This window comes from Heterodontus francisci, chromosome 2 (genome assembly GCF_036365525.1).
Source record: "Heterodontus francisci isolate sHetFra1 chromosome 2, sHetFra1.hap1, whole genome shotgun sequence".
Lineage (NCBI taxonomy): Eukaryota > Metazoa > Chordata > Chondrichthyes > Heterodontiformes > Heterodontidae > Heterodontus > Heterodontus francisci.
Genome location: NC_090372.1, coordinates 19,222,429 through 19,249,926, shown reverse-complemented (window position 1 = coordinate 19,249,926; position 27,498 = coordinate 19,222,429). Strand labels below are relative to the sequence as shown.

Genomic DNA, 27,498 nt, shown 5'->3' with positions numbered 1-27,498 from the left:
AACCCAAGCATTTCCAGCAGAAAGGATCTCTACGCTACTCAAATAATGATAAATTTCGAAAACTGTATTTTCTAAAGTTACAAAAATGTGATAATTTACAGATTTTAGTATAAAATGTAGACGTACTGGCTCTCCATTTAAATAGTAAATACAGCTGAAACGTGAATTGACACAAGTTGCAAATACATTTAAGAGCAGAAATTTCAGTCTGCAAATTCTTTTTGGTCCTTAGAATATTGAGCTGGATTTTATGTGGCTGCCATCGAGTACGGTGGCAGCCGTAAAAGATGGCGGCCCGCACCCGCAGCATTCACTCCGCAGAGTCGCCACAATCGGGGGGACGGCTCATTAACATGCCCAGGGTGGACTGCCCCCCAACCTCCGCCCCACCAATGATGTGGAGAGGGCGGGCGGGCGAACCGTCCCCGGCAATGGCGTCCGGCACCACTGTGCAGGCACCAGCGCCAGTTTTAAAGGGCTCAGAGCCCTAAATGACAATTCAAATTTTTAAAAAGGAACAGTTAATTTACAATTATTAAAAGTAATTAAAAAAAATCTTTTCAGGCCCTCTTCCACCCGCCACCCTCCCCCCTCAAATAACACTATCATTTCTGCCCTTCCCCCCTCCCCCGAAATATTTACTTTTACTATATGACTTCACACCCACCTCCCCCCCAATCCCGCAAAGTTCGGAACCTTTTACCATTACCCCTTCCCATCACCCCCGAGACTAATCAAGTAAGTTTGACCCCGCTCCCCCCCACCTCCCGTACCTATAAAATTTACCTCCTCCTCCCTCCCTCCCCGCCCCACAGCTGTCGCGCCTTGTTTTCCCAGACGGGGATTTGAAAGCACGGTAGTGCCGGCCGTCGGGATGAAGATCATGGTGGCATTTCAGGAGGCGACGGGAACTTTATTACCTCAGGTATGTAAGTTAATTGGAATATTTAAATGGCGTGCCCATCGCCAAGCGGCCCGGGGTGGGTGTGCCGCCATGAGGCCTCACCGCTACCAAGTTCCAGATGGGCCCTGCCGCGTCGAGGTCAGCGGCAGGCCTCATCCGCAGCAATCTTCATGCACCCCCCCCCTCCCCCAACGTCAAGCACTCTATTAAATTCAGCCCATTAAATACATAATTAAAATGCTTTTCCCGCTCTATCATTTTTTTTTTAATTTCTTGATTTGCAAAATCCTGGACGGATGTAATACATATTAATCGCATTATGAACCTAAAAGAAAAGCTTTTATTAGCCATTTCTAACTTGAGATTTTATTCCGACCGCTTTGTAGAATGTAAACCACATTACTGCCCGCATCTAGTATTTAAAACTACCAGAATTGCAATAACCAGCAAACACAGCTTTTTGCACTTCACAATGTTATAACATTGAAAGAGCATTTTAAAGAAATCAAATCATAAAATATGCAATTTCTAGAAGTAGTCTAGGACGGTTTTGAACAATTGCATAATAACTGTTTCTGACCTATTCAGCTGGCCCAGAATTAACATGACACAGTTTTGTAACTGCAGCCTGAGGCCCTTCTCCCTCCCTCACTGACAGTAATCTCAAAACACTCTCTCATTTATATAACTGTCAGCCATTAACAGACAGACTGCATCATCAATGGAGAGGCAAAGACCTCCAACTATGCTTTTAAGCTTTTTACAACCATTTTTATACCTTTAAAAAGACAAAAACAGTTGCCATAAAATTTAGAAATTGAACTGTCTCACACTTCGACTCAATTCCTAGTTGTGATCGTCTTTCACCTTTCCTCATTTCAAACAAACATGATTTGTTCCATTCAATCTAGATTTATTCCATTGGAAGTGGCTGTTTGCTAATAGATTTATGGACACTTAGGGTGCATTCTTATATATAATTCTAATTCTGGACAAGGTAATTTTTTTAAATGTCATTTTTCACTGCTTCTATTTTAAGCAGTTGTACCAGGCAATCAGTAAATGACAGCATCATTGAAATGCTAGTATATTGCCCATGGCATTTCTCACCACGAGTTGGGCCCACCAAGCTTCCTTCTGTTCCCAGCAGGTTAAGAGATGTCCGACACAATGTACTTACTCTCCCTCTCTCAATTCTATTGCTCCCCACTCAACAATGTCTGCTTTGCCATTCCATCCCTCACAAGACTTCTTCCGCTTTCCACATAAACAAGGTGACTACCCCTCCTTCTTCGGGGAAGGCATACAAACAAACTGGAGGTGGAGATAGTTGGAGAGTGACTGCACAAGGTTTGTAGTTAGGCAAAATACACAGTGGATCCTCTGAATTCCTCTGTTGATGAAACCCGAATTGCAGTTGTAAGGATTGCAGCATACCAATTTACACATTTGTCCTGGTTTGTTGTAGGCAAAGAAGAATGTGTACCCTAAATTTCATGGCGTTTAGCAAGTCACATTAAATTCCTCTGGATGGGGAACAGGGAAGCAGCAGGAAGAGTTGTTTGCCATTTGTTGTGTGTATGTTATGTAAGTAATGTTAATTTTAGGGATTTATAGTAGTGAGAGAGAAATTATCATGGTGGCTGCATCTTGAATTTTTTTTCTGGGATAGCCTTGGATAGAAAGCTGAAATATGGAGAAAAATTGTGTAATATGACTGGATAAATAAAAATAATCAATTAAAAAGGAGAAAAAACAGAGGAGACGTAAGCAGAGGATGGAAAGAATTGAGAAACAGACTCAATCATAATTCATTGAAAAAATCCGTGTAAATTGCAAAAAACCTTATGAAACAGTGTACCTAGACTTTTAAAAACATTCACACAAAAAGCTATCCATTAAACGCAAAGCTGTGGAATACAAGGTCATTGATACAGAACTGATGAAAGGTCACACAGACCTGAAACACTGGGCTGAATTTAATGAGCGCGCCGCACTTTGCGGCGGTTTGCTCGCGCGGATGCACCGTCACGGAGCCCCCGCGATATTTCACGCTGGGGCTCATTTAAATGGAGGGTCGGAGCAGCCGCCCCCAATGATGTCATCAGAGGCAGCCATTCTGTCCCAGGCAATGACGTCTGTCGCCACCACGCAGGCACCGGCGCCATTTTTGAAGAGCTTCAAACCCTTCAATCTCATTTCAATAATTAAAGGTATCGCTTCACCAGAACCTACTGAACACTTTTATTTCAACTTAGATCCCCCTCTCCCACAACCCCCCCCGCCCGCCCCACTAAATCCTCAAGTCTAAGTGGGTTTCCTCCGGGTGCTCCGGTTTCCTCCCACATGCCAAAGACTTGCGGGTTGATAGGTTAATTGGCCATTATAAATTGCCCCTAGTATAGGTAGGTGGTAGGGAAATATAGGGACAGGTGGGGATGTGGTAGGAATATGGAATTAGTGTAGGATTAGTATAAATGGGTGGTTGATGGTCGGCACAGACTCGGTGGGCCAAAGGGCCTGTTTCAGTGCTGTATCTCTAAACTAAACATATTCCCCCCACCGCCCCCCCCAAAGAAAGCACCTTTTCATTTTGTGAATTTTCCCCCTAACTTCAGAACCTTTGACCCTCAACCCCTTCCCATCATCCCCACAACCAATTACAATAGTTCTCAATAGTTCTCCCCCTCTCTCCACCCCGGCCCCACCAACCCACCCCACCCCACGCTGAAATTTTTACTCCTCCCCACCAGTGCAGGACTTCCATTTGGCAACTGTAATATCGGCGTGGGACTACCGCCGGGACAAGTTAAGTTGACTTGCATGTTCTTTTAATTCATTTTAATACTTAAATGAAGGCCCCGCTGCCAAGCGATAGGGGGACCGTACCGAGGCCTCGCCACCGCCGGTAAAATGCGGTGGAGCTTTCACGGCGTCGGGAGTCACGCTGGGCCACTCCAGCAATTATTTTTATGGGCCCCTTCCCCCAGCCACGACTCCTGACGTCGAGGGGCTGGTAAAAATCAGCCCATTAACTCTGCTTTTCTCTCCACAGATACTGACTGCCCTGCCGAGTATTTCTATCATTTTCTGCTTTTGAATGCAAGGTCAACCCTAGTAATGAATAAGAAATGGGAAGGGCGGCAGAAAACAACAAAGTACTTGTTAAAGGAATTTTGTTGGAGTGAGGAGGGAGAATGTACTGCGTGGAGTACCTCACAGCTCAGTTTTGGGACCACTGCTGGCTCTAATCTACAAAATGATGTGGATTCAAAACTTCAATGCAAAGTGGTTACATTAGAAATTGGAGGAGGCAGCTCTAAAGTTGAGTAAATTGCACAAAATATGTATACAGGCAGAATAATGGAAAATTAAAGTTAAAACAGACAAGTGCAAAGTCCTACACATAGGAAGGAAAATTAAGTAGCATAAGTACTCCAGAACTGGTGTTATAATAACTAAAAATAAAGTTGAAAGAGACCTAGGAATCTTGATAGACTTGACAATCCACATGTCCAGTAAATGCAGAATAGCAATCAACAAAGCAAACAGAATATTGGCCTATATAGTCAAAAGATTAGGAGGAAGGCTTGGTCAAATTGTACAGTAATCTTGTAAGACTGCACCTGAATAATTTGTCTGGTCTGGCTGCTGAGTCCCGAGGGAATTATTCAAGAGCTGGAGGCACAGAAAAACTACAAGATTGATCCCGACAGTCAAAGGTCTTAATTATGAGGAAATACCACTGAAACTGGATCTTTTAGGCCTCGGAAGAGGATGTCTGAGCAGTGACCTTTTACAGGTATACAAGATATTTAAGGGACAGAAAAGGTAAAACTCAAATATTACGTTAAATTAAGTTACTAGATTAGAACAGAGTGTTCAAACGAGTAAAGGCTAAATTTAGGACTGATATCAGATAATTATTCTTCATACAAAGAGTGATCAATATATGGCATAGACTTCCAGATAGAGTAGCAGAGATGAATACCCACAAACCATGTCAAAAACAATTGGATTTGGCATTGGGAGAGCTTTCAAATCATTCTGGATGAATGAAATGAATGAATTCAGATGGGCCAAATGGCTTTTCTCTTCTGTAAATATCTTATGAATATGGACAGGCACACAAAAGATATGCAACAAAGCCAGAGGCTGCTTTACGTATAGAAGCAACATCAATGAGTGCAATAGGATATAATTTCTCTAGTTTTTTGGTTTTCCAAAAGCAGATTGTTTAAACATTCTGGTTCCCTTTCAGAGTTAACAAAATGTTCAGCTACCTTTTTGTTTTAAAAAACTGTGCTAGCTCCATTAATTTGACAAGGATGAAATCGGTGTTAGTGCCAGCCTCTTCCGAGGCCTGAAAGCTTACGTTTTGCCGGTTTCACCCTTGCCAAATTGCCGATCCAACAAGGATTGAAAGCACAAAAAAAAACACAAAACTAATCCATTCAAAAGAATGTGCTAGCCTTAACTACATGATCTTAGACATGTACATCACTCTAAAATTGCTCTTATACCAAAATATCACTAGAATGCCACTCAAATCAAGAATGTTTGTAACAATATGCAACGTTAGATAGGTATATATAAAAATGAGTTCTTAAAATGAACATTTAAAACTATATAACTTCAAAATAATTACTGTATAAGATTTAATTTCCCAGTAACTCCAGGCTATTTCTCAATAGATCTGTAGTAATATCACAATCATTAACACATATATGTAAACACCTCAAAGCTATAAAGCAAATTTAAACACTGTCCACTGTTAATATCTAAAATGAACAAAAGCAGGAGTACCCTCTATAAACTTTAAGTTACACAGCAAAATGTTATGAATACAAGGGAATAATTGAGTGTAACCTAATTACAGAGTTCAGATGACAATTATAAATCACTCAAACTTCATGTTAGAGGTTCATGCCATTTGAACTCTTCGATTAGATCTCATAATTAGATGAATTAAATTAGCATCATGTAATCATTCCCAAATATCTATTCCATTTTACAAACCAATAGAAACCTATTAATGCAAATTCACATATAGTGTACTAAACTAAATCATAATCCATTTTTAAATTATATTTTAAAATTAAATGACTAATTTACAGACAGTCTAATCTGTGATAGATTTGTGCAGTCTTAAAGGGGGCTAGAGGTTTACATAGAAATTTTGTATGCCTTCAAGAGAACAGCAAGTACCACTGAATTTGCACTACACTCCAAAATTTGTTCCAAAGAGGAAACGCCAATTTGGTCAAATACCTTTAGCTAAAAAAAAACTGCAAAGATGGTGATGAGCAGAATTCATTAACTAATGCAAAATATCTTAATGACTGTTCTTGAAACATTTACAAATATTGCTTCAATCTACACTGTAATACCTCACCCCAATTCATCTGTTTTGCTCAAAATATACCAAAGATCAGTTGTCCATGATTATCAACTGGTTCTTGTTTCTAGTTGTAAAGAAAGTGATTACATAAGATGCTGGCATTTCATCTAATTCCGATTTTCAGCATAATATTAGAAACAGGGTAAAATTAAAAGGAAACTTGAATTTAGGGATTAAAACTGAGGAACAGCATAGACACCAAATTCAGCCCTGTATATTCAGTTACATTTACAATAAATGGATTCCTGTGCAAATTCTACTGGCATGGATGCATAAAATTACTTGCAGCTATGCGGGCCTTGTTTTTGTCATTGTTTACAAGTCTGTCCCGACCTCTCCGTCCCTCTTTTCTCAAATCCAACTAAATATTTGTAGCAAATACTCAAACTGAGACAAAAAATATATTGACAGCAAAATCTGTAAACAGATGTCTTATGTAGAGGGGAGGTATTACAAATAAATCTCTGTCATACATTACCCTCGTGTTTTTATTTCAGTGAAATTAATTTCTGGAGTACTCCATCAAGGAATTCTGATTACTGATACAGTCCAAAAACACACATACAGGCAGAGTGCTGATTTGAATTTAGTACACATCATTCATTGTACACAATTCCCAGCCAGTACTTAGCTTTATATTTACATTTAAGCACTAGATGCAATTTCAGTACTAAGGATGCTGATCCTCACTTAGATCAATGGCAACCAGCCAGCCAGACAGACCTAAATACATTATTCAAGTACCTCATTTCTCTGAACAAAGCAAGTCTACAAGAGACTATTTGCATTCCAAAAAAATAAGCATCTTTTCAAATCATGAATAATCCTTTCCATGCAACTTTTTGGTCTATAGGAAAAAAAACCTCAAGGTCAATTTGACTAATTCGAATTCTAAGGTGTGAGACCTATGAGTTCTCAAGCATTTAATTACTCCATTTAGCTACTGCATTTGGTAAGTTGAAGTAGAAACACAAGATCTATGCACCACTTTCAAACTGTACTGGCAACATGGTAGCTCTACTGTACTGGGATCTGATCTCAGCCACATCTCTCAGCAGAAGAGAGGGAACATCGGTTGAGAGTTATTCTGGGTAAGGCATTGCCACCTCCTAGGTGAAGGGTGGTGGCGGGGGGGGGGGAGGAATCAACAAAAGGGACACTGGCAATAAAGAACAAAGAACAAAGAAATTTACAGCACAGGAACAGGCCCTTCGGCCCTCCAAGCCTACGCCGATCCAAATCCCCTATCTAAACCTGAAGCCTATTTTCTAAGGGTCTGTATCTCTTTACTTCCTGCCCATTCATGTATCTGTCTAGATACATCTTAAAAGACGCTATCGTGCCCAAAGAACAGCCTAGGAGCAGACTGTGCACCCATCTTCTCAGCTGCAGATATGTTCGATCAGGCAGATAAATAAAGAGGATAAAATTAGTTTTCAAAATTGCTACTGCACATTCATGCAAGAGTAACATATTAACTCATTTGTACCATATTGCATCCTGCTCACAACTTATTACGTACAACAATGTGCCAGAGGCACTATCATTAGCAAAAATGTATTTTAAAGTTGTCAAAATTATTGACATTTATTGCTATTTGTAATTCCTCAGACCAGCAGGTCAGTTTAAGGTGACTGTAACTCCTCTGACTTTATACAGCTTGGTTAAAATGATGAAGTTCAATTCCTTTTGTACATCTGTCTGCAACAACAACCCAGAGTTGGTAAAGATACTATCAAGCTGTCAGCCAAACTTACTGACGGAAAGATGCACTGCCATGGTTTCATTTTCTTCTTCTTGGGATCAATTCAATACGCAAGAACCTCTACAACCTCCTAAGTTTAAGTTACAAGCTCAATCTAATTTCTAAGATTGTCAGATGCTTTTAATTTTTTGTATGAAAAATCTTTTTAAATTTAAACTCAGACATCTGAATAGGCAGCAGATTCACGAACTAGTCTTAGAGTTATAGAGTCATAGAGAGATACTGCACCGAAACAGGCCCTTCGGTCCGAGTCCGTGCCGACCATCAACCACCCATTTATACTAATCCTACATTAATCCCATTTTTCCCCTCTCACATCCCCACCTTCCCTCAATTCTCCTATCACCTACCTACACTAGGGGCAATTTTTTTTTTTTACAATGGCCAATTTACCTATCAACCCGCAAGTCTTTGGCATGTGGGAGGAACCGGAGCACCCGGAGGAAACCCTCGCAGTCACGGAGAACCTGCAAACTCCGCACAGGCAGTACCCAGAACTGAACCGGGGTCGCTGGAGCTGTGAGGCTACGGTGCTAGCCACTGCCCTTCCTGCATTAGTGCAATAAATTAATATATCAAACTGCAAGGATGTCAAATTGACTCTTTCCTAAATTGATTTGTACATCATCTTTTAACACATCTATGCGGTTCTGCTGCCAGAGCCCTCAGGAAATGTCAAATCTGTAGCAGTTCATTTTTGGAAAATGTACTGAAGCTGGAGAGTTTGTGCTTTTATGTCAAATTCATTCAAAAGCTGAGCACAAAGAAAAGCTTTATTACTAAATTCAAATTAAATTCCATTAGGTGTAAGCCTGCTCTATATTTCTTCAGGGGAAGGTGGTCTGAAACCATTCATCGGGAATCTTGTGGTCTGCAGCTTCAGTCTTCACTGGAAATACTACAGCTGACCAGGCTGGGTAAAGTATGATCTCTGCTGCCATTTATCCTGGCAGCCTGTTTATTTTGGCTCAGGCAACAGCTGTAAGGCTTCCAAAAGTCTTAAGTTTCTGTTTCTTGCAATGGGTGAAGTCGAGGGTGACATATTCTCATAAACTGCTCTGGTTCAAAGCAGTATTGATTTTAAATGAGGAAAAAGTTTGGAATGTCTTCTTGGCAGAATTATCCCATCCGACAGAAAGCTAAAGAAGCTAAAAAATCTTTCACTCCAAGCAAAACTTTAGACAAAGCTGCATCATCTGTGCTAATGGAAGTGGGAGCTACTCCAGAATAAGTTGAGTAACCAATACTTGGAAAGTTAATTTAACTTGGTTTATTTGTACAAAGTTACACTTATAACCTTTAATTTGCTTACTCTTGATCACAATGCACATTTGTTCTGAGCCAAGAATAAAAACAAAAAAGTACAATCAAGTCAACTCATCCATTGCTTTTATAAAAATTCACAGTCCAAGATTTACTCAGAATAAAAGCTTGGTTAAAGATATTGGAAGTACTTGAGGTGCTTAATTCATAGGCTTTGGAGTAAAATGAGATCTTGGAATAATTTACCCTCACTGACTATTAATATTACCACTTACATATATAGTACCTAGGAAACGTACTAAAGCTGGAGTGTTTGTGCCATTATGTCACGTGTACTCAAAAGCCGAGCACAACAAAAAGACTTATGACTAAAGGCAAATTCAATTTCATTCGTCTTAAGCCTGATCTTTATTTCTTCAGAAGGTGATCTGAAACCATTCATCAGGAATCTTGTGGTTTTCATCTGCCAGCCTAAAATGAATGCACAATCCCTTTAAAGGGACTGACATTCCTCAAGTAACATTGATTAGAGTTGGAAACATTAAAATTGTAACACCTGAAAATGTGTGTAAAACAAAGATCTGCTACCCTGATAAAGCCAGTATTTTAAACACGCTCGAGTAGATTGCTTCAAAACAGCTATAATGAGACCCCCATGGGACAATTTGCGGCAAAACTGACAAAAAATAAGCATAACATAAAAGTTAAAGTGCATAATTTTAAATGTTACCTGCACCAATGAAACAGATTTATTTTTAATTACAATTAGATTTATTTGAAGTAAAAATATATGTACAATAAAACCTGCAAATTACAAACACCTTGGGGACTGGCACCAGCTGCCTTTTTTTTTTGCAGGTGTCCTTATTTTCAAAATGGTTATTGTATGTGCTGTCAAAAAAGCTGGGATCATGATCAGCACCGTATCAGCTGCAACAATGCTAAGAACACCAGCCCCACTAAACCCCTCCCCCCCCACCACCCCCCACAATGTACCAGTGTTCAGCTCTTAACAGTTTCACCATCTAAATTTGTTTTATTTCACACCACTCTCACTTGGAGCAGAGTATAACTACATTAATGAAATGTGTTTCTCAATTCTAATCAGCAGCATTAGGGCAGTTACAGAGCATAAAATGGAGAAATCTATTGACAGGTTGTGGTGGTATACTGAAGCTTCCAAAGAACAGACTGAGAACATTTAAGAGGGAAAACACAACAGGTTGCGTTATGTGTGGGAGTGAAACTGTAGTATCCCACTTGAGCAGGGGGTCTGCAGGAAGACTGACTGATAGCTGGGACTCACCAGTCTTCCCATCTCTCTATAGAGCCGCAGAGAACGAGAGACCCAAGAGAATCATCTATCCTCATTCCCCAAAACCAAAACTTCGCAATGAAGCAGATCCATCATAAGAAGCTGAGGAAAGGACGACGATGATGGGGTTGGTGGAGACGAGCTACCAGCCGCTGAATGGACATGGCGCTAGCGCAGAATGGCTCCTCTCACTGTTAGCACACATTTTCCTTGATCTGGGAGGCTGCTGAGGTCAGTGCATGCAATTCAGTGTGAGACGGCAGAAGGTTTTGTGAAAGAAATGGCTTTTGTTGAATGGGAACTTCTTTACCCAACACCCATAGCAGCAGAGAAACGATTCTATCCCTGGGATAGGGCCATTCAAGTGTTCAGTACAGGGTCAGGAACTCCCCATTCAACAAAAGTCCTTTCTTTCACAGCCTTGCGCTGAACTGCATACACTGACCTCAGGGAAGTGACAGGCCCAAGAGAATTTGGGGACAGAAAGGAAGCAAACTGCCAGGGAATTGCCAGTGATCCTGAATCAGTGAAAGTTCCACATACAGCACCTTTGCAACAGGCTGCGTCGCATGTTTTAAGTTGGAAAAGAGCTTAGTGTGTTGAAGGCTATCCGTAGTTCATAATTTGTGAGTGTCTGTGGTTTCAGAGTCCCTCTTACATATTTTAACATTTAAGTTATTTGGCTCTCTCAATAAGAGCCTATTTTCTTGCAAGTGTCCATTTATTCAGCTTTTACTGCACTCAGGTAGTGAAATATATAAACCAAATTGAAATGGGGTAGTTACCGCAGTCTGGAATTGTAACTTTCAAAGTTATAAAGTACAGAGACTAGAAAGTTTAAAAAGACACGAGTCGAGGTAATCCTTTTGCCCAGCTACCTTTTAAAAAAAAAAGCACCATCTCTTTCAAAATAGTATTGAAAGTTGCAAGCATGTCTTCTGCAACTAACTGTAAAATATTTAGGACCAGGCCATTTCTGATACTAAAGCAACAAAGATGGTTAACACTTTGAAATTATGAAGATCAAGTGGCTAATTGGGCACTTAATAGACTGAACTGCTGTTTATCACATGACAAAGTTACTGTTATAATCTTTGTCATTTCACTAGTTAGAAACAGAGTCTTTGGAACTCGTCCTCAGCTCAGGGCTATTCAAATGATAGACCATGGTCTACAGAGGGTCAGGTAGTCTTTATATCCATATGACAAACTGGCACATGACCAATCATGTACTACCCACCTGTTAAAGGCAACAAGTGACAAAGGTAGGAGGATAGACAGATTTATGCAATTTGCAGCAACAGTCTTTCTGTTCCTACACCCTTTTAGAATTGTACCCTTTATTTTGTATTGCCTGTTCTTGTTCCTTCTACCAAAATGTATCACTTCACATTTCTCTGCATTAAATTTCATCTGTCACATGTCTGTCCATTCCACCAGCCTATGTCCTCTTGAAGTCTATCACTATCTTCCTCAAAGTTCACAATACTTCCAAGTTTTGTGTCATCTGCAAATTTTGAAATTGTGTCCTGTACGCCCAAGTCTCGGTCATTAATACATAACAAGAAAAGCAGTGGTTCTAATACTGCCCACTGGGAAGCCCCAATGTACAGTATCTTCCAGTTCAAAAACAACCATTCACTACTACTCTGTTTTCTGTTACTCAGCCAACTTCATATCCATGCTGCCACTGTCCCTTTTATTCCATAGGCTTCACCTTTGCTGGCAAGTCTATTATGTGGCACTTTATCAAGTGCCTTTTGGAAGTCCACGTACACATCAACTAATTGCATAATACTCATCAACCCTCTCTGCACCCTCATCAAAAAACTCAATCAAGTTGGTTAAACACAATTTGACTTTAACAAATCTGTGCTAGTTTTCCTTAATTAATCCACACTTTTCCAAACGGCTGTAAATTTTGTCCTGGACCATTATTTCTAAAAGCTTTCCCACCATCAACTGGCATGTATTTGCTGGGCCTATCCTTACATCCTTTTTGGAACAAGGATGTAACATTTGCAATTCGCCAGTCCTCCACCCTTGTATCGAAGGAGGATTGGAAGATTATGGCCAGTAGCTCAATGATTTCCACCCTTACTGCTCTTAACATTCTCAGATGTCATCCTACACCTTTCCCTACATGTGATTTTTCCCCCTCCCATTCTCCCTTTTTAAATACAGTTCATCTGCAATATCGAACAATGTTTGCACATTTGAAACATTAACTTTGTTTGCTCCCTGCACAGATGTTGCCTGGCCTGCAAATACAGAATCCCTTGAAAGTGTAATTATGAATAAATCCATAAAAAATTCAATTGCAGTTTGGGTTGCAAATAGGAATATAAAAGGGCAAAACCAAAAATTTATAATGAAAATGTACATGGTAATGGTTAGGCCACAGTTAGTGTACTACAGGTAATTCTGGTAGACACATTATAGAAAGACTATTAAAGCCATAAAGAAAAGAGACTTACCAGAGATGAGAAACATCAGCTTTAATGAAAGAATGATGATACTGGAACTATTTCCACTGGAGCAGAGAAGATTTAGAGAAAATATAACAGAGGTTTTTAAAATTAAGAAAAGTTTTGAAAGAGTAAATGGAGAAAGATTATTTCCTCTGGTTGGAGATTCTCAGGTGATTCTTAATTTAGATTTTTTTTTTAAGTAAAGGAATATTTCAAAATTTAGGAAACAAGATTGCAAAGTTTTTTTTCACCTCTGACCTCTACAGTTGGAATAGTTTATGCTCTTGTACTGTATCCTAGAAAAATAAATGAATTTGAGACAAGGTCATACCAAAACAATTACCTGAAAGTGCGTCCTGGGCCTCAAAGAATGTACTGAGGCCTCCTTTCACATAGGCTAAGCTCCCCTCATTCTTCTTGTTTGCCTGCTTCCTTAAAAAATTTGCAGCAACTTTCAGCTGATCAAAGCTGGAAAGTAAAAGAGAGGAAAAAGTAGCATATTAATGCAAAAGAAAGAAAAACAGAACACAAATGGTATTGTGATAAATTGCCTCAGTTCTTCCAAAATCTTTAACAGTAGGAAACTGAACATTTAAAGGAAAACGACCAAAGTTTATTTTTAAGTAAACTCAAAACACGCATAGGTACCTTCAGTCTGTGCACCACCCCCTACCCCCACACACAAAAAAAAAATCAGAACACAGTATTTGTGCAGTTTTTAAAAAATCCATTCTTGGGGATGGGACCATGGCTGATAAGGCTGGCATTAATGCTCACCCCCTTCAAAAAGTGATTTGCCACCTTCTTAAACAACTGAAATCTATGTCAAGGACTGACTGTGCAATGCTGTTAGGTAGGGAGCGCCAGCATTTTGACTCAGCAAAAATGAAGTAATGGCAATATATGTCCAAGTCAAGATGACGTGTGGTGGAGGGAAACTTGGAGGTGATGGTGTTCCCGAGCACCTGCTGCCCTCATCCTTCTAGGTGGCAGAGGTCACTGGCTTGGGAGGCTTGAACTACTTAAGACCATAAAAAGCATTTCAGGTGATGAAACACATTATTCAACATTTAGTTTTCACATTTTAATGGAAAACAAATATTCTACACTTAACAGTCAAAGAATCTTTTATAAAAGATATTTCAAATATCCTCTGTAGTTCTGAAGAAGTGATTTAAAAAAAATGTCAATCTAAATAATTGAAGTCAGACATCAGCATTGTAAAAACCCAAGGAGATCTGTCAGCCCGATCTGGTGTGGTCTGCATGTGACCCCAGTCCCAGACTACATGATTGATTCTTAAAACTCTGAAGTGGCCTGGCAACCCATGCTGTTTCAAAGTTGGACAATTAATGCAGCCTCGTCAACATCACCCACATTCAAAAACACAAACTTTGAAAAAGATTAAAAATAACACAAGTATGTCAGTGGATCAAAGAGTTCATAGGTGGGTTGCAGAACACAAGAATGGAAATATACTTCAAAAGGGTACTGAACAATTTTCAGCTATGACAGATTACTCCAAAACACATGAAATCTCCCTTCTCCCCCTGTTAACATGGCAGATTATATTTTTCTTTCTTGATTTTTGCTTGAATGATAAAATTTAGTCAAGACAAAACAAATTAGGTGCAGATCAACAATATAACATTACCAGAGAATCTTACAGTATCTCTCTCTCTCTTTACACACTTAAATCCTTTCTTATCCAGCCAACAGTTTCACTGTGCACCTACCGATAGGAGCATATGTGAATGTCCAGTTAATGCCCGACAGTTGAATATAATTAAATATGCAATACTGTTTAAAGAATAGCCGGAATTTTACCTTCTCAAATCGGGCATCTTCAGAGCCGGCTGCAGTGCAAAATGGCGGGCGATGACATCGGAACTGATCCCCGATGGCATGATGCCAGATCACCATTTTACAGTTACATGACAGGTGGGGATGCTGCTCACTGTTTGACTTAAGGCAACTGACAGCCAACTAAAGTGATTAAAAAGCCAACTGACAGCCATTTTACGTTGCCTGGGCCATTTTATGTTCTGCGCACGGCTCACACTGGGGGCAGGGGGGGCGGTCGCAGACCCAACAGCAGCAATTGCTCTCTCACTGAAGGAGTGTGGTACTGGAATTTTCTGTTTTGTGTGTTTTATTTAGCAGCAAATTCAAAGGTCGGGCTGATATTGCTGGCACACCAGGGCTCACGAGTGAGTAATACTCCTGGTAGGGCCACAGCGCCTGTGATTTATCCCGGGTAGGGGAGGGGGTTGCGAGTGCCTGTCCTTGCAGCAGGAAACAAAAAGCTGTCCCCAATACATCTTTGGAGCGCTATTGCCATGGGCATTATCCACTCTGGAGGAAGGTCCTCCAACGAGGAAGAGAACGGTACAAGGAGGGACAGGCGGCCAAGTGGCCAAGGAAATCAGCTATCTGCTGGCCAGCTGCAGCCTAGTAATGGAGGAGGGGCAGAATGCCACAGAGTGCAACAGGAGCAAACACCACCTATGAGACAAGTCTACCCGGACGGCAGGGTGTAGCAGCAGAGGTTGAGCTCCTTGCAGATGTCAGAGAGCCAATGCCTTAGAAGACTGCGACATCTCTGTGGGATGATGGCAGCAGAGGGCAGCTCCAACTGCGTGGGTGGTCATCCAATGTCGGTGGCTCTGAACTTCTATTCATCAGGCTCTTTCCAGGCTTCTACAGGAGGCATCTGCAGAATCTCACAATTATCTGCACAGCACCCCATAAGGCTGGTAATTGATGCCATATTCAGGTGGGCCAACCAGTTCATCAAGTTCAAGACTGATTCAGACAGCCAGTCAGCCCAAGAGAGCCAAAGGCTTCAGCACCATCACTGGGTTCCCCATGGTCCAAGGACTGACTGTGCAAATGTGGCCATCAGAGCTCCTGCAGGCCAGCCAAGGGCCTTCATTAATTGAAAAGGATTTCATTCGTTGAATGTGCAACTTGTCTGTGACCACAGTAAAAGTATATTGCAGGTGCATGCTCATTATCCAGGAAGCAGTCACAACGCATTCATTCTCCTGAACTCCCAGGTGCCAAGGCTTTTCAACCCCACTGAGTGCCTGCAAGGATGGACACTTGGTGACAGGGGTTACACCCGTTGAAGAGATGGCTGATGACACCCGTGAGGAACTCACAGAATGAGGCAGAGTAATGCTACAATGCAAGCCCTGCAACGATCAGAGTCACCACTGAACAGACTACAAGTCTTCCAAAGATCAGCTTTAGGTGCCTGGACTGCTCAAGTGGCGTCCTTCAGTTTTCGCCAGCAAGCGTACCTCGCATTGTGGTTGCCTGCTGCGCCTTACATAACCTGGTGCTGCAGAGGGGGGGGGGGGGGGGGGGGGGGGGGAGAAGCCCTAACCTGAGGTTCATGAGCCATGCGGTCTGCCAGTGACTGTCATGTCGATCTGACTTCAGGCATTCACATCTGCTGGAACCCCAAAATCACTCACTGCAAGGGCTAATCTCAGCTGCTATGGTCCACCTTTCCTTCCAACACACCATGGCCCACTGGTGCAACTCCCGCAAGTCTCCATCTCGTGCAGAAGAAAAAGTTCGCCTCATACATCATCAGTTACTTGAGACATAAATAAGCAAAAGGAAAACTTTAATAAAGTCTGCGGAAAGTTGCACAAAAATTAACATGGATCAAAATCACACCAGTGAAACACTAGTGTAGTTACAGTGATCTCTTAAATCGTTTCCGAGTACTCAAGCCTGTCAATTCCCCTTTGCTGCCAGCTATGGCAGAGGCAGGTGGCTTATCAGGCTGCCCCGTGGCTTGGGATGACCTTGGAAGCTGTCCTCTGGCTGCCCGAGGCCGTGAGCACCCTGGCATGTTGAGGCGACCTTGAGCAGTCTCAGGACCACCCTCTGTCATCCTAGCATTCAGAGGTGCTAGTTTTACTAGCAGAGGGGCCAAGGAGCCACTGTCTGCATCAGAAGCAGTCTGAGAGAAGCCCCCAGATGCAGACTGCTGTTGCTCCTCTGCCATCATGAGGTTCATTTGGGCCTCCCTGCTGACCCGAGAGGGATGATCACCTGGAGGAGACCCCAGGTGCCTCGTCCCTCTCACGCATTGCCATGATACATGGAGCTCACTGACACTATGATGTTGTGCAAGTCTCTGCGCATCTCCAGGCACTGGGTGGCCTGCTGGAGCTGACTCTCCACAGCAGTCGCCAATCTGTCAATGGAGGAAGCCAGTCATTCAGATGACGGGGACTGTGCAGAACTCATGGACTGGAAGGATTCCTCCAAAGTCAGAGCCAGAGCACGCATAGTCTCTAGTAACTCCACCAGATCATCACACACCTCACGCTGCACCTGCAGCGTCTGCCACCGAATGGATAACCTCAGAGGCTCATCATCAGCATGGGGCTCAGCACTGGCCTGGCCTCCCACAGTCCTCTGAGCGTCAGAGGCATCTGCCGAAACTACCTCTGGCAGCTGGTCCGGCACTTATGCAGTGCAAGATCCAGGCTGTGACCACGAATCTGGATGTGCTATTATCCCAACTGAGGTGACTATATCTGAGCTGGTGCTTGGTGCGGGGAAGGCATGTGATGCTGAGGGCCCCTTCTCCTACTCAGAGGTGGCTGTATGTCCCCTAGATACATCGCCTGGCAGCAACTGTGATTCACCTGCAGTAGAAAACAGAATGATCAGGTCTGCGACACTCCAGACTGCAGTCTGGCCACATGTCTGAACGCACAAACAACCTACATTGCTTGAAGCCACTGACCCACCCCGCCCGCACTGAGGAACTCTCTCTCCTGGCCAGGTGCTCCAGCCTCACTATCAGCAACTGACTGGCCTCCATCCTCATCAGCAAATAGCATTGCCTCCTCCTCTACAGCAGTGAAAATAACAATGATCGGCACACCTCCACCGGTCCGTGCCCTCTCACATGCATTCTGGGCCCTCTTCTCCTGTGGAGACACAGGACAATCATTTCAGTTACTTAACTCGAAGGCGCACCCACTCATCACTCTTGCTGCGTGCTGCCTCTGGGACCATTGTCATTCAAATGTAAGGTTGGCACCCTTGTGCAGGTCAAATGTGCCTGGCATAAACCCCATGACAGAGCTGCAGCCATTCACTCCAGATGGATAGCTTCCACTTTCAACACCTGGATACCCACCCATATGAGTACAAACAACAAAGACTGAGATATGCCACTCACCCTAGCAGAGTGGAGAAGGTCGTTGGCCCACTTGTGGCACTGGATCCACGTCCTCCTCACAACCCCGCGGCGGCTGGCCTCCTCCGCAACCTCCATGCAGGCCTTCCTGGTGATCTGGGGAGGCCTCCTCCTTCTGTCTGGTGGGAAGAGGACCATCCGCCTTGCCTTAGCCACCTGAAGGAGGATATTCAGGGAATCATCGGTGAACTGTGAGGCCATCTGGTTGGTTCTCGCTGTCATTGCCGCAAGCGGGTACTGGTCCTCCAAGGTTTCAGGCTGGTATCTGTGAAAATCCAGTGGGTCGCCCTTTAAGGTCAGAGGACAGCTCCTGCTTCATGTGTCCTCAATGTAGCTCCTGCTCCTTTCACTGTCCTCTGAGAAGCTCTTTAAAGGTGCTGATAGCCCTTTTAAATGGCTGTCAGCACCTTCTTCCGGCTCTTGCCCCACCCCCGCCGATGCAGATCTTCCCAGCCGCTTGCACCTTTTCTGTTCAAAAGTCCGCCGGCAAGACGCTCATTGGATATCTAGTGCTCGATCGCGGCAGCAGTTGAGCGCACAGTGGGAGCACCTTCGGCACCCGCCTCCGCTTCCCAGTCCTCGGCCCCACTGGGTCATGTTAAATTCCAGCCAACTTCCTGCTTAACCCAATTGAACAATGCCCATATTTGAAATATTTAATATACAGTAATTTTTTTTCAGCCACAAAACAGTTGTGGAAATTATTTCTGCACAGAGAATACTAATACTCAGATACTTTCTAATACTCAGAGAAATGCAGATAAAATTTAGCAATAAATCTATGATATTCTGTGAGTAATTTAATAATAGCTGTTACTCTATTATTCAACAGAGAGATTATGGTTTCCCTGGAGATAGTGGCATATAATAGGACAAACATTGCCAGGGCTATGGAGAAATAGCAGGGAAGTGGGACAAATTGGATAGCTCTTTCAAAAAGAGCTGGTACAGGCACGATGGGCTGAATGGCCTCCTTCTGTGCTGTATCATTCTATGACTCCAGGTAGAACTTGTGCACCATAAGACAATATGGATAATGTTATCTCCTGAAACACTCAACTATCTGAAAAAATTAAACCCTGTATAAGGTCCAACTTTTCACTGTACCCCATCACCATCTCAAGGGCAGCTGGGATGGGCAACAAATGTTGGCCTTGCCAGCGCTGCCCACATCCTATGAAATAATTTTAAAAAGTGATATATTCGCACCAGACAAGCCTGTGACACATTTGTTCTTTTACCTAATTTTCCGCTCATATTTCACAGAAAATAAAATGTTTAAACAGTCCAATACTACCGCTTCATTGCGGAAAACATCACATTATCTTACATAAATGAGTCATTCGGACAGAGAGTTAGGAGAATCCACACCACAAATTGCAGATAACCAAAATTTCACTCCAGCAGCTAAAATCACAGAACAAGGAAGGCACCACTGCTCACACTGAGGTTGTAAGTGTGGTGCAAATCTTTCATTTCAATGATTCTCAAAGCCGATTTCAGCTAAAAAGCAGATCTTGCTTTCTGACTTTTTTTTTTAAGAAAAGCAGAATACTCGAGAGCTGTACAAGGGCTGCAGGAGTGGGGCTACTAATTAATTCTGATCCTCATTTCATGCTAATCACCTGCAGTTTCTAAACACTCAATCATCTCCATTTCTTGCGTGACAACACTCCAAGACAGGATATTTTTTTCAGTAAAAGGCTGTTCCAGATTGCTTCCCATACTCAAGAATTCAACCCCAAGCTCAACAAAGATCAAAATAGTATACAGTGTTACTGTTTTTATGACTCCTTTTATTCGCTATTGCCAGCTACTGTTCTTTAATCAATTAAGAGTGACTTATTTGGGGGGGGGGGGGGGGGGGGGGGAATGGTGCTTTCAAGCAAATATCATTTAATGCTTTTACAACAAGGCTATGCTGTCTGTCAGTTGCTTCTTCTATATTTTGTTGTTTTATAGGTGGTTAGAGCTAAGACTAGACTTCCACTTCCTGTTACCTGCATTATAAATTTAGAATGTCGAACTTTATGTTTATTTTGTCACAAGTTTCAGGCAGGAAAGTAATTTTAAGCACAAATCAATTTCCTTTAGGGGAGAAAACAGACAAAAGTTAACCAAAACAGCAGAATTCTCAAAGTTCATATTTCCCTGCACCTGGGTTAAATAAAGTACAGTTTTTTTTTTAAGTTATTGTGGTTGAATCCATCTATTAATTTTTCTCTGCATGCAAACTACGTTCTCTGTTGCACAACTGTCTCAGAAAAATCTCTAGTATCCTGGATTATTGTGTTTGAATTTTTTTCTTCCACATATTTGAAAATAATAAGGAGTCCTGGCTCCATGAGCTCTACAACCTGAGCATTTGACTCTTCAGGCCAGTTTCGGCAAGGGAAGTTGATATTTCAGACAATGAGCTCTTCCTCTGAATAAGACAAAATGATGCACCACCCAATTCTGGCTGCTGACATGCATAACGAGGCTTTAGATTTTTTTTTAAAAATCAAACTTTAAACTGTTGCTAAATCCTTAAAAGCATGAAATAATTCAAAACAATGGCAAGATATCTTCTGTTATAAGATTACCCATATACTATCATGTAAGAAACAAAGAATTGCACCAGAGAGACATTCATTTTAAATCTTGGTGAGGAAGATTTCTCTGGACGTTAACCCACAAATATTCTCTCTGTAATCAATTAATCATAGGAGGATTCCATTTAAGTGTAATGCGATATTTAGTTTACAGAGACCACCTATGGAAAACAATGTCCATAGCAGGCTGCACCGAATATTACAAATTTATCTGAAAATGCATGTATGAAAATGAAGAAGGCAGGCTCAAAAGCAACAGAAGGCAATGAGATTTGGTAGTGTGCAGGTGGTCCCATTGATCTGCTGAGGTGGCTCACTAAGTTAAGAATTAAAAGAACATTCCTTTTTTCCTTTTGGGCCTCCTTATCTCGAGAGACAATGGATATGCGCCTGGAGGTGGTCAGTGGTTTGTGAAGCAGCGCCTGGAGTGACTATAAAGGCCAATTCTGGAGTGACAGGCTCTTCCACAGGTGCTGCAGAGAAATTTGTTTGTCGGGGCTGTTGCACAGTTGGCTCTCCCCTTGCGCCTCTGTCTTTTTTCCTGCCAACTACTAAGTCTCTTCGACTCACCACAATTTAGCCCTGTCTTTATGGCTGCCCGCCAGCTCTGGCGAATGCTGGCAACTGACCCCCACGACTTGTGATCAATGTCACACGATTTCATGTCGCGTTTGCAGACGTCTTTATAGCGGAGACATGGACGGCCGGTGGGTCTGATACCAGTGGCGAGCTCGCTGTACAATGTATCTTTGGGGATCCTGCCATCTTCCATGCGGCTCACATGGCCAAGCCATCTCAAGCGGCGCTCACTCAGTAGTGTGTATAAGCTGGGGGTGTTGGCCGCTTCAAGGACTTCTGTGTTGGAGATATAGTCCTGCCACCTGATGCCAAGTATTCTCCGAAGGCAGCGAAGATGGAATGAATTGAGACGTCGCTCTTGGCTGGCATACGTTGTCCAGGCCTCGCTGCCGTAGAGCAAGGTACTGAGGACACAGGCCTGATACACTCGGACTTTTGTGTTCCATGTCAGTGCGCCATTTTCCCACACTCTCTTGGCCAGTCTGGACATAGCAGTGGAAGCCTTACCCATGCGCTTGTTGATTTCTGCATCTAGAGACAGGTTACTGGTGATAGTTGAGCCTAGGTAGGTGAACTCTTGAACCACTTCCAGAGCGTGGTCGCCAATATTGATGGATGGAGCATTTCTGACGTCCTGCCCCATGATGTTTGTTTTCTTGAGGCTGATGGTTAGGCCAAATTCATTGCTGGCAGACGCAAACCTGTCGATGAGACTCTGCAGGCACTCTTCAGTGTGAGATGTTAAAGCAGCATTGTCAGCAAAGAGGAGTTCTCTGATGAGGACTTTCCGTACTTTGGACTTCGCTCTTAGACAGGCAAGGTTGAACAACCTGCCCCCTGATCTTGTGTGGAGGAAAATTCCTTCTTCAGAGGATTTGAACGCATGTGAAAGCAGCAGGGAGAAGAAAATCCCAAAAAGTGTGGGTGCGAGAACACAGCCCTGTTTCACACCACTCAGGATAGGAAAGGGCTCTGAGGAGGAGCCACCATGTTGAATTGTGCCTTTCATATTGTCATGGAATGAGGTGATGATACTTAGTAGCTTTGGTGGACATCCGATCTTTTCTAGTAGTCTGAAGAGACCACGTCTGCTGACGAGGTCAAAGGCTTTGGTGAGATCAATGAAAGCAATGTAGAGGGGCATCTGTTGTTCACGGCATTTCTCCTGTATCTGACGAAGGGAGAACAGCATGTCAATGGTCGATCTCTCTGCACGAAAGCCACACTGTGCCTCAGGGTAGAGTTATAGAACAGCATAAAAGGACAAATGCTTGATTAACAATTCCACTAAGCTCAATTGCTCTATAATGGGAATGATGGGCAAAACGTTGGCATTTTCCAAGGCAAAAGTGTGTGGATGTCATCATTGTTATCTACATCCTTGCAATGTTAAAAATGGCACTGGAAGGCGGCTATGAGCAAGTTACCAATTTGAACTGCTCATCCATGATGAGGGGGGCAGTGGGAAAGAGAGATAAATTACAGAAGTTACAATAACTGGTTGCTGGCTACATATAAGCACTCATGAACTTTAAAAATAACAATTAAAAATACACTTTGTTACGTAATTACTAAGTAAGCCTGCTATGGTATAAGGACATGAATTTCATATTTCATTAACAGCTGGAATATTTGACTCAAGTCAAAATAGTTTAATTATTCCTATGAGGACAGCAATAGCATCTTTATGCCAGAAAAAAAGCATTATACATGGCAATAGTGAGTGAATTCCATGTTGTGCCCAGAATTTAATTTGAGTAAACTAATTATATCAACAAAAATAATTATTTTTCAGAGCTCCACAAATATTCAAGGATTGCAGGTCAGGAAATGTAGCTTAAAAGGAGCACGGACCTGGTAACTACAAGCCCAGTAACAACACTTGTAGTGGGAAGAATGCTTGGCAGCTTTGTACAAAGTGTTACAAATGAACAATTAAGTAGCAAGAGTGTCATAGAGAACAGTCTGTGCAGTTTCGAAGAGATAATGCTTCATAAACCAACTGCAATTCTTTGAAGGTGCAACTAAGCTGGTGGGCAAGATAATCCAGTAAATATAGTTTGTTTAGATTTTCAAAAGGGTTTGACAAAATGCGTCATGTGAGATTAGTAAGGAGGCTTAACAGCTAACAAATTGCATATATGAACTGGCAACAGAAGAGGAAAGTTATTAATAAATGGACAATGCTCACAGAAAAAGAAACCAATGGAGTGCTATAGAATTCTAATTTGGAACCCCTGCTATTTATAAGATATGTAACAGGGTGCAATAGTTCTATTAAACTTGTTTATGATTTTAAAAAACTGTATGCAGGTATTGAGTAGAAGGGGGCTTGACTATTTTCAGAGAGACTTGGACAAATTACATTGATAGATTGAGATACGGCAGATGGATATTAATGTGGTTCCACCTTCCCAATTATCTATCAGAATTTTCAGGAGAAAAATGATTTGCTGACACCTCTAATGTATCTCTAATATTTCTTTTGCTATTTGTGTTTTGTTCCTTTTCCTTGGTAAATAAAGCAGCATAATTTCCTTCGGTTCTGTAATTTGCATTGTATTTTTTTATTCAATTACCAAAGGTAATGGTGAAATATGGGTAAGGCTCTTTGGGATCTCTGTTATCCGACAATTTCTATTATGATAGATAATGGTGATTCCACTGCCCCAGGAAACAACAACGCAAGTCTTTTCAAGAGGTTTTAGTATGTGTGATGTATGGTACCTCAAAACTTTTGCACATAGGACAAGAAAACTAATTTTTAATAAAAGGATTGCAGAATGTTTCCATATCAAAATATTACTTATCTAATTTCATCAAAAAATTACTTATCTAATTTAGACACTACCATCCCTCGGCTCCATCCGTTTCTTATGTTTGCTTTATAATTCTCAGCATTAAAAATTTCTGGAAAACCTTCTTACAGAATTGAAAATATGTCTGCACAATAGCTCTACCTACCTCACAATCTGATGCTCAATAGCCTCCACTTTAAAATATATTTAAAATATATACCAGTTCTGAAGAAGGGTCACTGACCTGAAACGTTAACTCTGCTTCTCTCTCCACAGATGCTGCCAGACCGGCTGAGTTTTTCTAGCACTTTCTGTTTTGATTTCCGGTTTCCAGCATCCACAGTAGTTTGCTTTTATTAAAATATATTGTGTCTAGTTTTTTCAGGAACAGAAAATACTTTTACAAATCTGCTGCCTGTAATATATGACCACTTCTAAAACACGTTTCTTTGTAGCTCCCAAAAGATGTTTTTATGCTGCACTTATCTGGTGCCAAGGCCAATGCTTTCTGCCTTTATTAAAATAAAAACACTGATCTTCCTAACATCCGGCTTTGACAAATCTGGCAATTTTATTACAGGGTTGGCACAAGCTGTACGTCAGAAGCTGCAACCCTAGCACACCACCAATCACAAATAAAGGTAGCTAAACACAGGAGTTGTGGGGGGGTTTTGAATCACCTTGGGGAGAGGGGGGTCGCCCAATCTCCTACATTAACTTTGGTAGACTAACTGTAACCCCAGAGAAACAGTGTAAATGGCCAACTGTGCTCTTCCTCCGGGTTTCTGCCGAAGTAATGGTGGAAGGTTTAGAACGCCATGACAATTACAAAGAAGGGTTTCTTTTTAAATTTTGAAGTTTTTAATGAACAATGATTATTCGAGAAGTTAGACTCATTGTACAACATGAGAGATTCGAACCAAGCATCAGGACACTCGTTGCAATGATGCTTTTTCACTAACCTCGTAGCAGAGTGATTTTCTATCAGATACCAGGTGGCAGAGAAGTTTTCACTGGTAAAATCACCACTCATACCCTGAAATAATCCTTCCAGGTCCTTCTGAGGAATTTTGCCTCTGCAAAAGGAATTAAGTTAAATATTTATGGGAATTCTTAACTGGCTTGTTAAATCTACAATATAGCAAATTTACAGCTGCAGTACTTCTAAAACAGGCAAATTTTAAGACTGCATTTCATCAACTATTTAAATTCACGGGTTACTACTGACAAAACATACCTTGCAATCACTAAAAAATTGATTTTAAATAAGGTAGTTATTTTCCAGAGTCAGAATTCTCAACTAAAGCTGTAAGAGAACTTTCGTACAATATTAAGGAAAAAAGATTCACTACTGAAGTATTTCACAGTAATCTATTAATGCAATTAGACAATTACTTTGCACAGCACTTTTGCATACCTGAAATTCTGCTAAACTTAAATTTCCATCTGCTTAAATTGCAATAGGTTACTGAAACCTACATTTTAAAAATATAGGCCGAGATTTTGCACAGCAATGAACGAACGGTGCTCGCCATTCATTATAACTGCACTTGCCCACAGGCTTTCTGCAGGCTTTTGCACTGCAACTTGCAGTAATTAGAGACCAAAACAGTGCAGCACCCACTACAGGGGATCTGGGCCCATGTGAACAGGGCAAGCAATGGCATGTCTCCCTAATCATTCAGATTGAAGAACCTTACTGAGACGTGGCGAGTCTAAACCAGAAAGTGCAAGTTAGAATATTTCATTCAATGCAAAATCGCGCATAAAAATGTTAAAAAGTATGTTAAATTCCCAACAATAAGTAAAATCTTAATAATTGAGACTTCACACTTGTTAAGTAAATCTTCAGTACCAGAGAGGTTGCTTGGCATGAATTAAGACTTACCATGGCATTAAAAATTCAATTAGATTTGAATGGATAAGCGCTAACTTTTTCTGGCATGTTTAGTGAGTATTTAGTGGCTCGGTATCACAAATTCATAGCAATCCACATTTTTTTTTTATTCGCTTGTGGGATGTGGGTGTCGCTGACTAGGCCAGTATGTGAATGCCAAATCTCTCGGCAAGGAACCGTTACAGCACAGCTTGTGCAGGAGCAGGGAATCTCAGACAGTAACCTCCTGATTTCCACATTTAACTGCGCGTGTGCGGATGCCAGAAGTTGCTGCCCGATTTAATCCATAATAATGGTGAGCACCGATGGCCTCAACATTATTTCTACTGCAAAATCTAGACCAATAGTGTATATATTTATAGACTGAGACAGTGACAGAAACACACATGACAGAAGCATAAAATTTGAAATGCTATTTGGCCCTAGCCCACCAACACTATTTATGACATCTTACAAAAGATTGACTAAGAATTAAGTGAAATCAATACATTCACAATGAAGATAGGAGCGGAAAAAGGGCTGTGTCATAACACAAGGGCAATAACCTCTTGTGTACAGCACAGAAGACAAGTACGCAATTGTTACGCAACTACTCAAGAATAAGTATAACTTTTCATCATTTAAAACATCAGTGGTTTTTTTTATATAAAAGGCTTTATGTTACCCATTCAAATTATATTCCAAAAACAAAAGATTTCCATTTCAGAAGATTTTCCAAGCTTACAGATCCAGGAGTAAAAGAGCTCTTAAGTCTTCAGAAGTTTGCATTAGCTCTGGCACAGCTGCCTGCTTAGTAATTTCACTCACTGCATCTATAACACTAGTTCTGTTTAAACTTGCCTCTCTGGCCGCATATTTGAGCAATTTTGTGATCTACAAAAGGATTTTTTTTTAAACCTTGAAAAGAAAGCAAGCTATCCAAATGCAGAGTTTATAAACTTGATGAAAGCTAGAGTGGTATGCATTAATAATGTATTCTAGCCCACAAAGATCAACTTGACACAAGACACAAGCGCCAGAAACTATCACAAATGTAAGTTCATTTGGAGTTCACTTTTTCCATTATATTACCCACTGTCATTTGACTCTGGAATGGACTAAGTACCAAGGAAATGCAATTCCTCATCTCTGACTGCATCATGTTAAACTCTCTCCAGCACTGAATTAACCACCCAAGACTTAGATCTTTCAAGTAGCAACATTAGTCTAAATGGCACCAAGAGAAAAAAGGTACAAGGCTGACTTGTTCCAGTATTTTTTAATTACACCATTTGACTT

At 41.5% G+C, this 27,498-nt stretch overlaps 1 protein-coding gene across 2 annotated transcripts in view; it reads right to left on the bottom strand.

Annotated features, from left to right (window-relative positions):
- The window catches only part of exoc2 (exocyst complex component 2), a 332,668-nt gene that overhangs the window by 226,696 nt on the left and 78,474 nt on the right, over nucleotides 1–27,498 (bottom strand). For both annotated transcript variants that reach the window (XM_068055321.1, XM_068055329.1), the window contains exons 5-6: nucleotides 25,286–25,399; nucleotides 13,463–13,587 (exon numbers count right to left, since the gene is read on the bottom strand). In XM_068055321.1, the coding sequence (XP_067911422.1) occupies nucleotides 13,463–13,587; nucleotides 25,286–25,399 (239 nt within the window). The remainder of the gene's footprint in view (nucleotides 1–13,462; nucleotides 13,588–25,285; nucleotides 25,400–27,498) is intronic.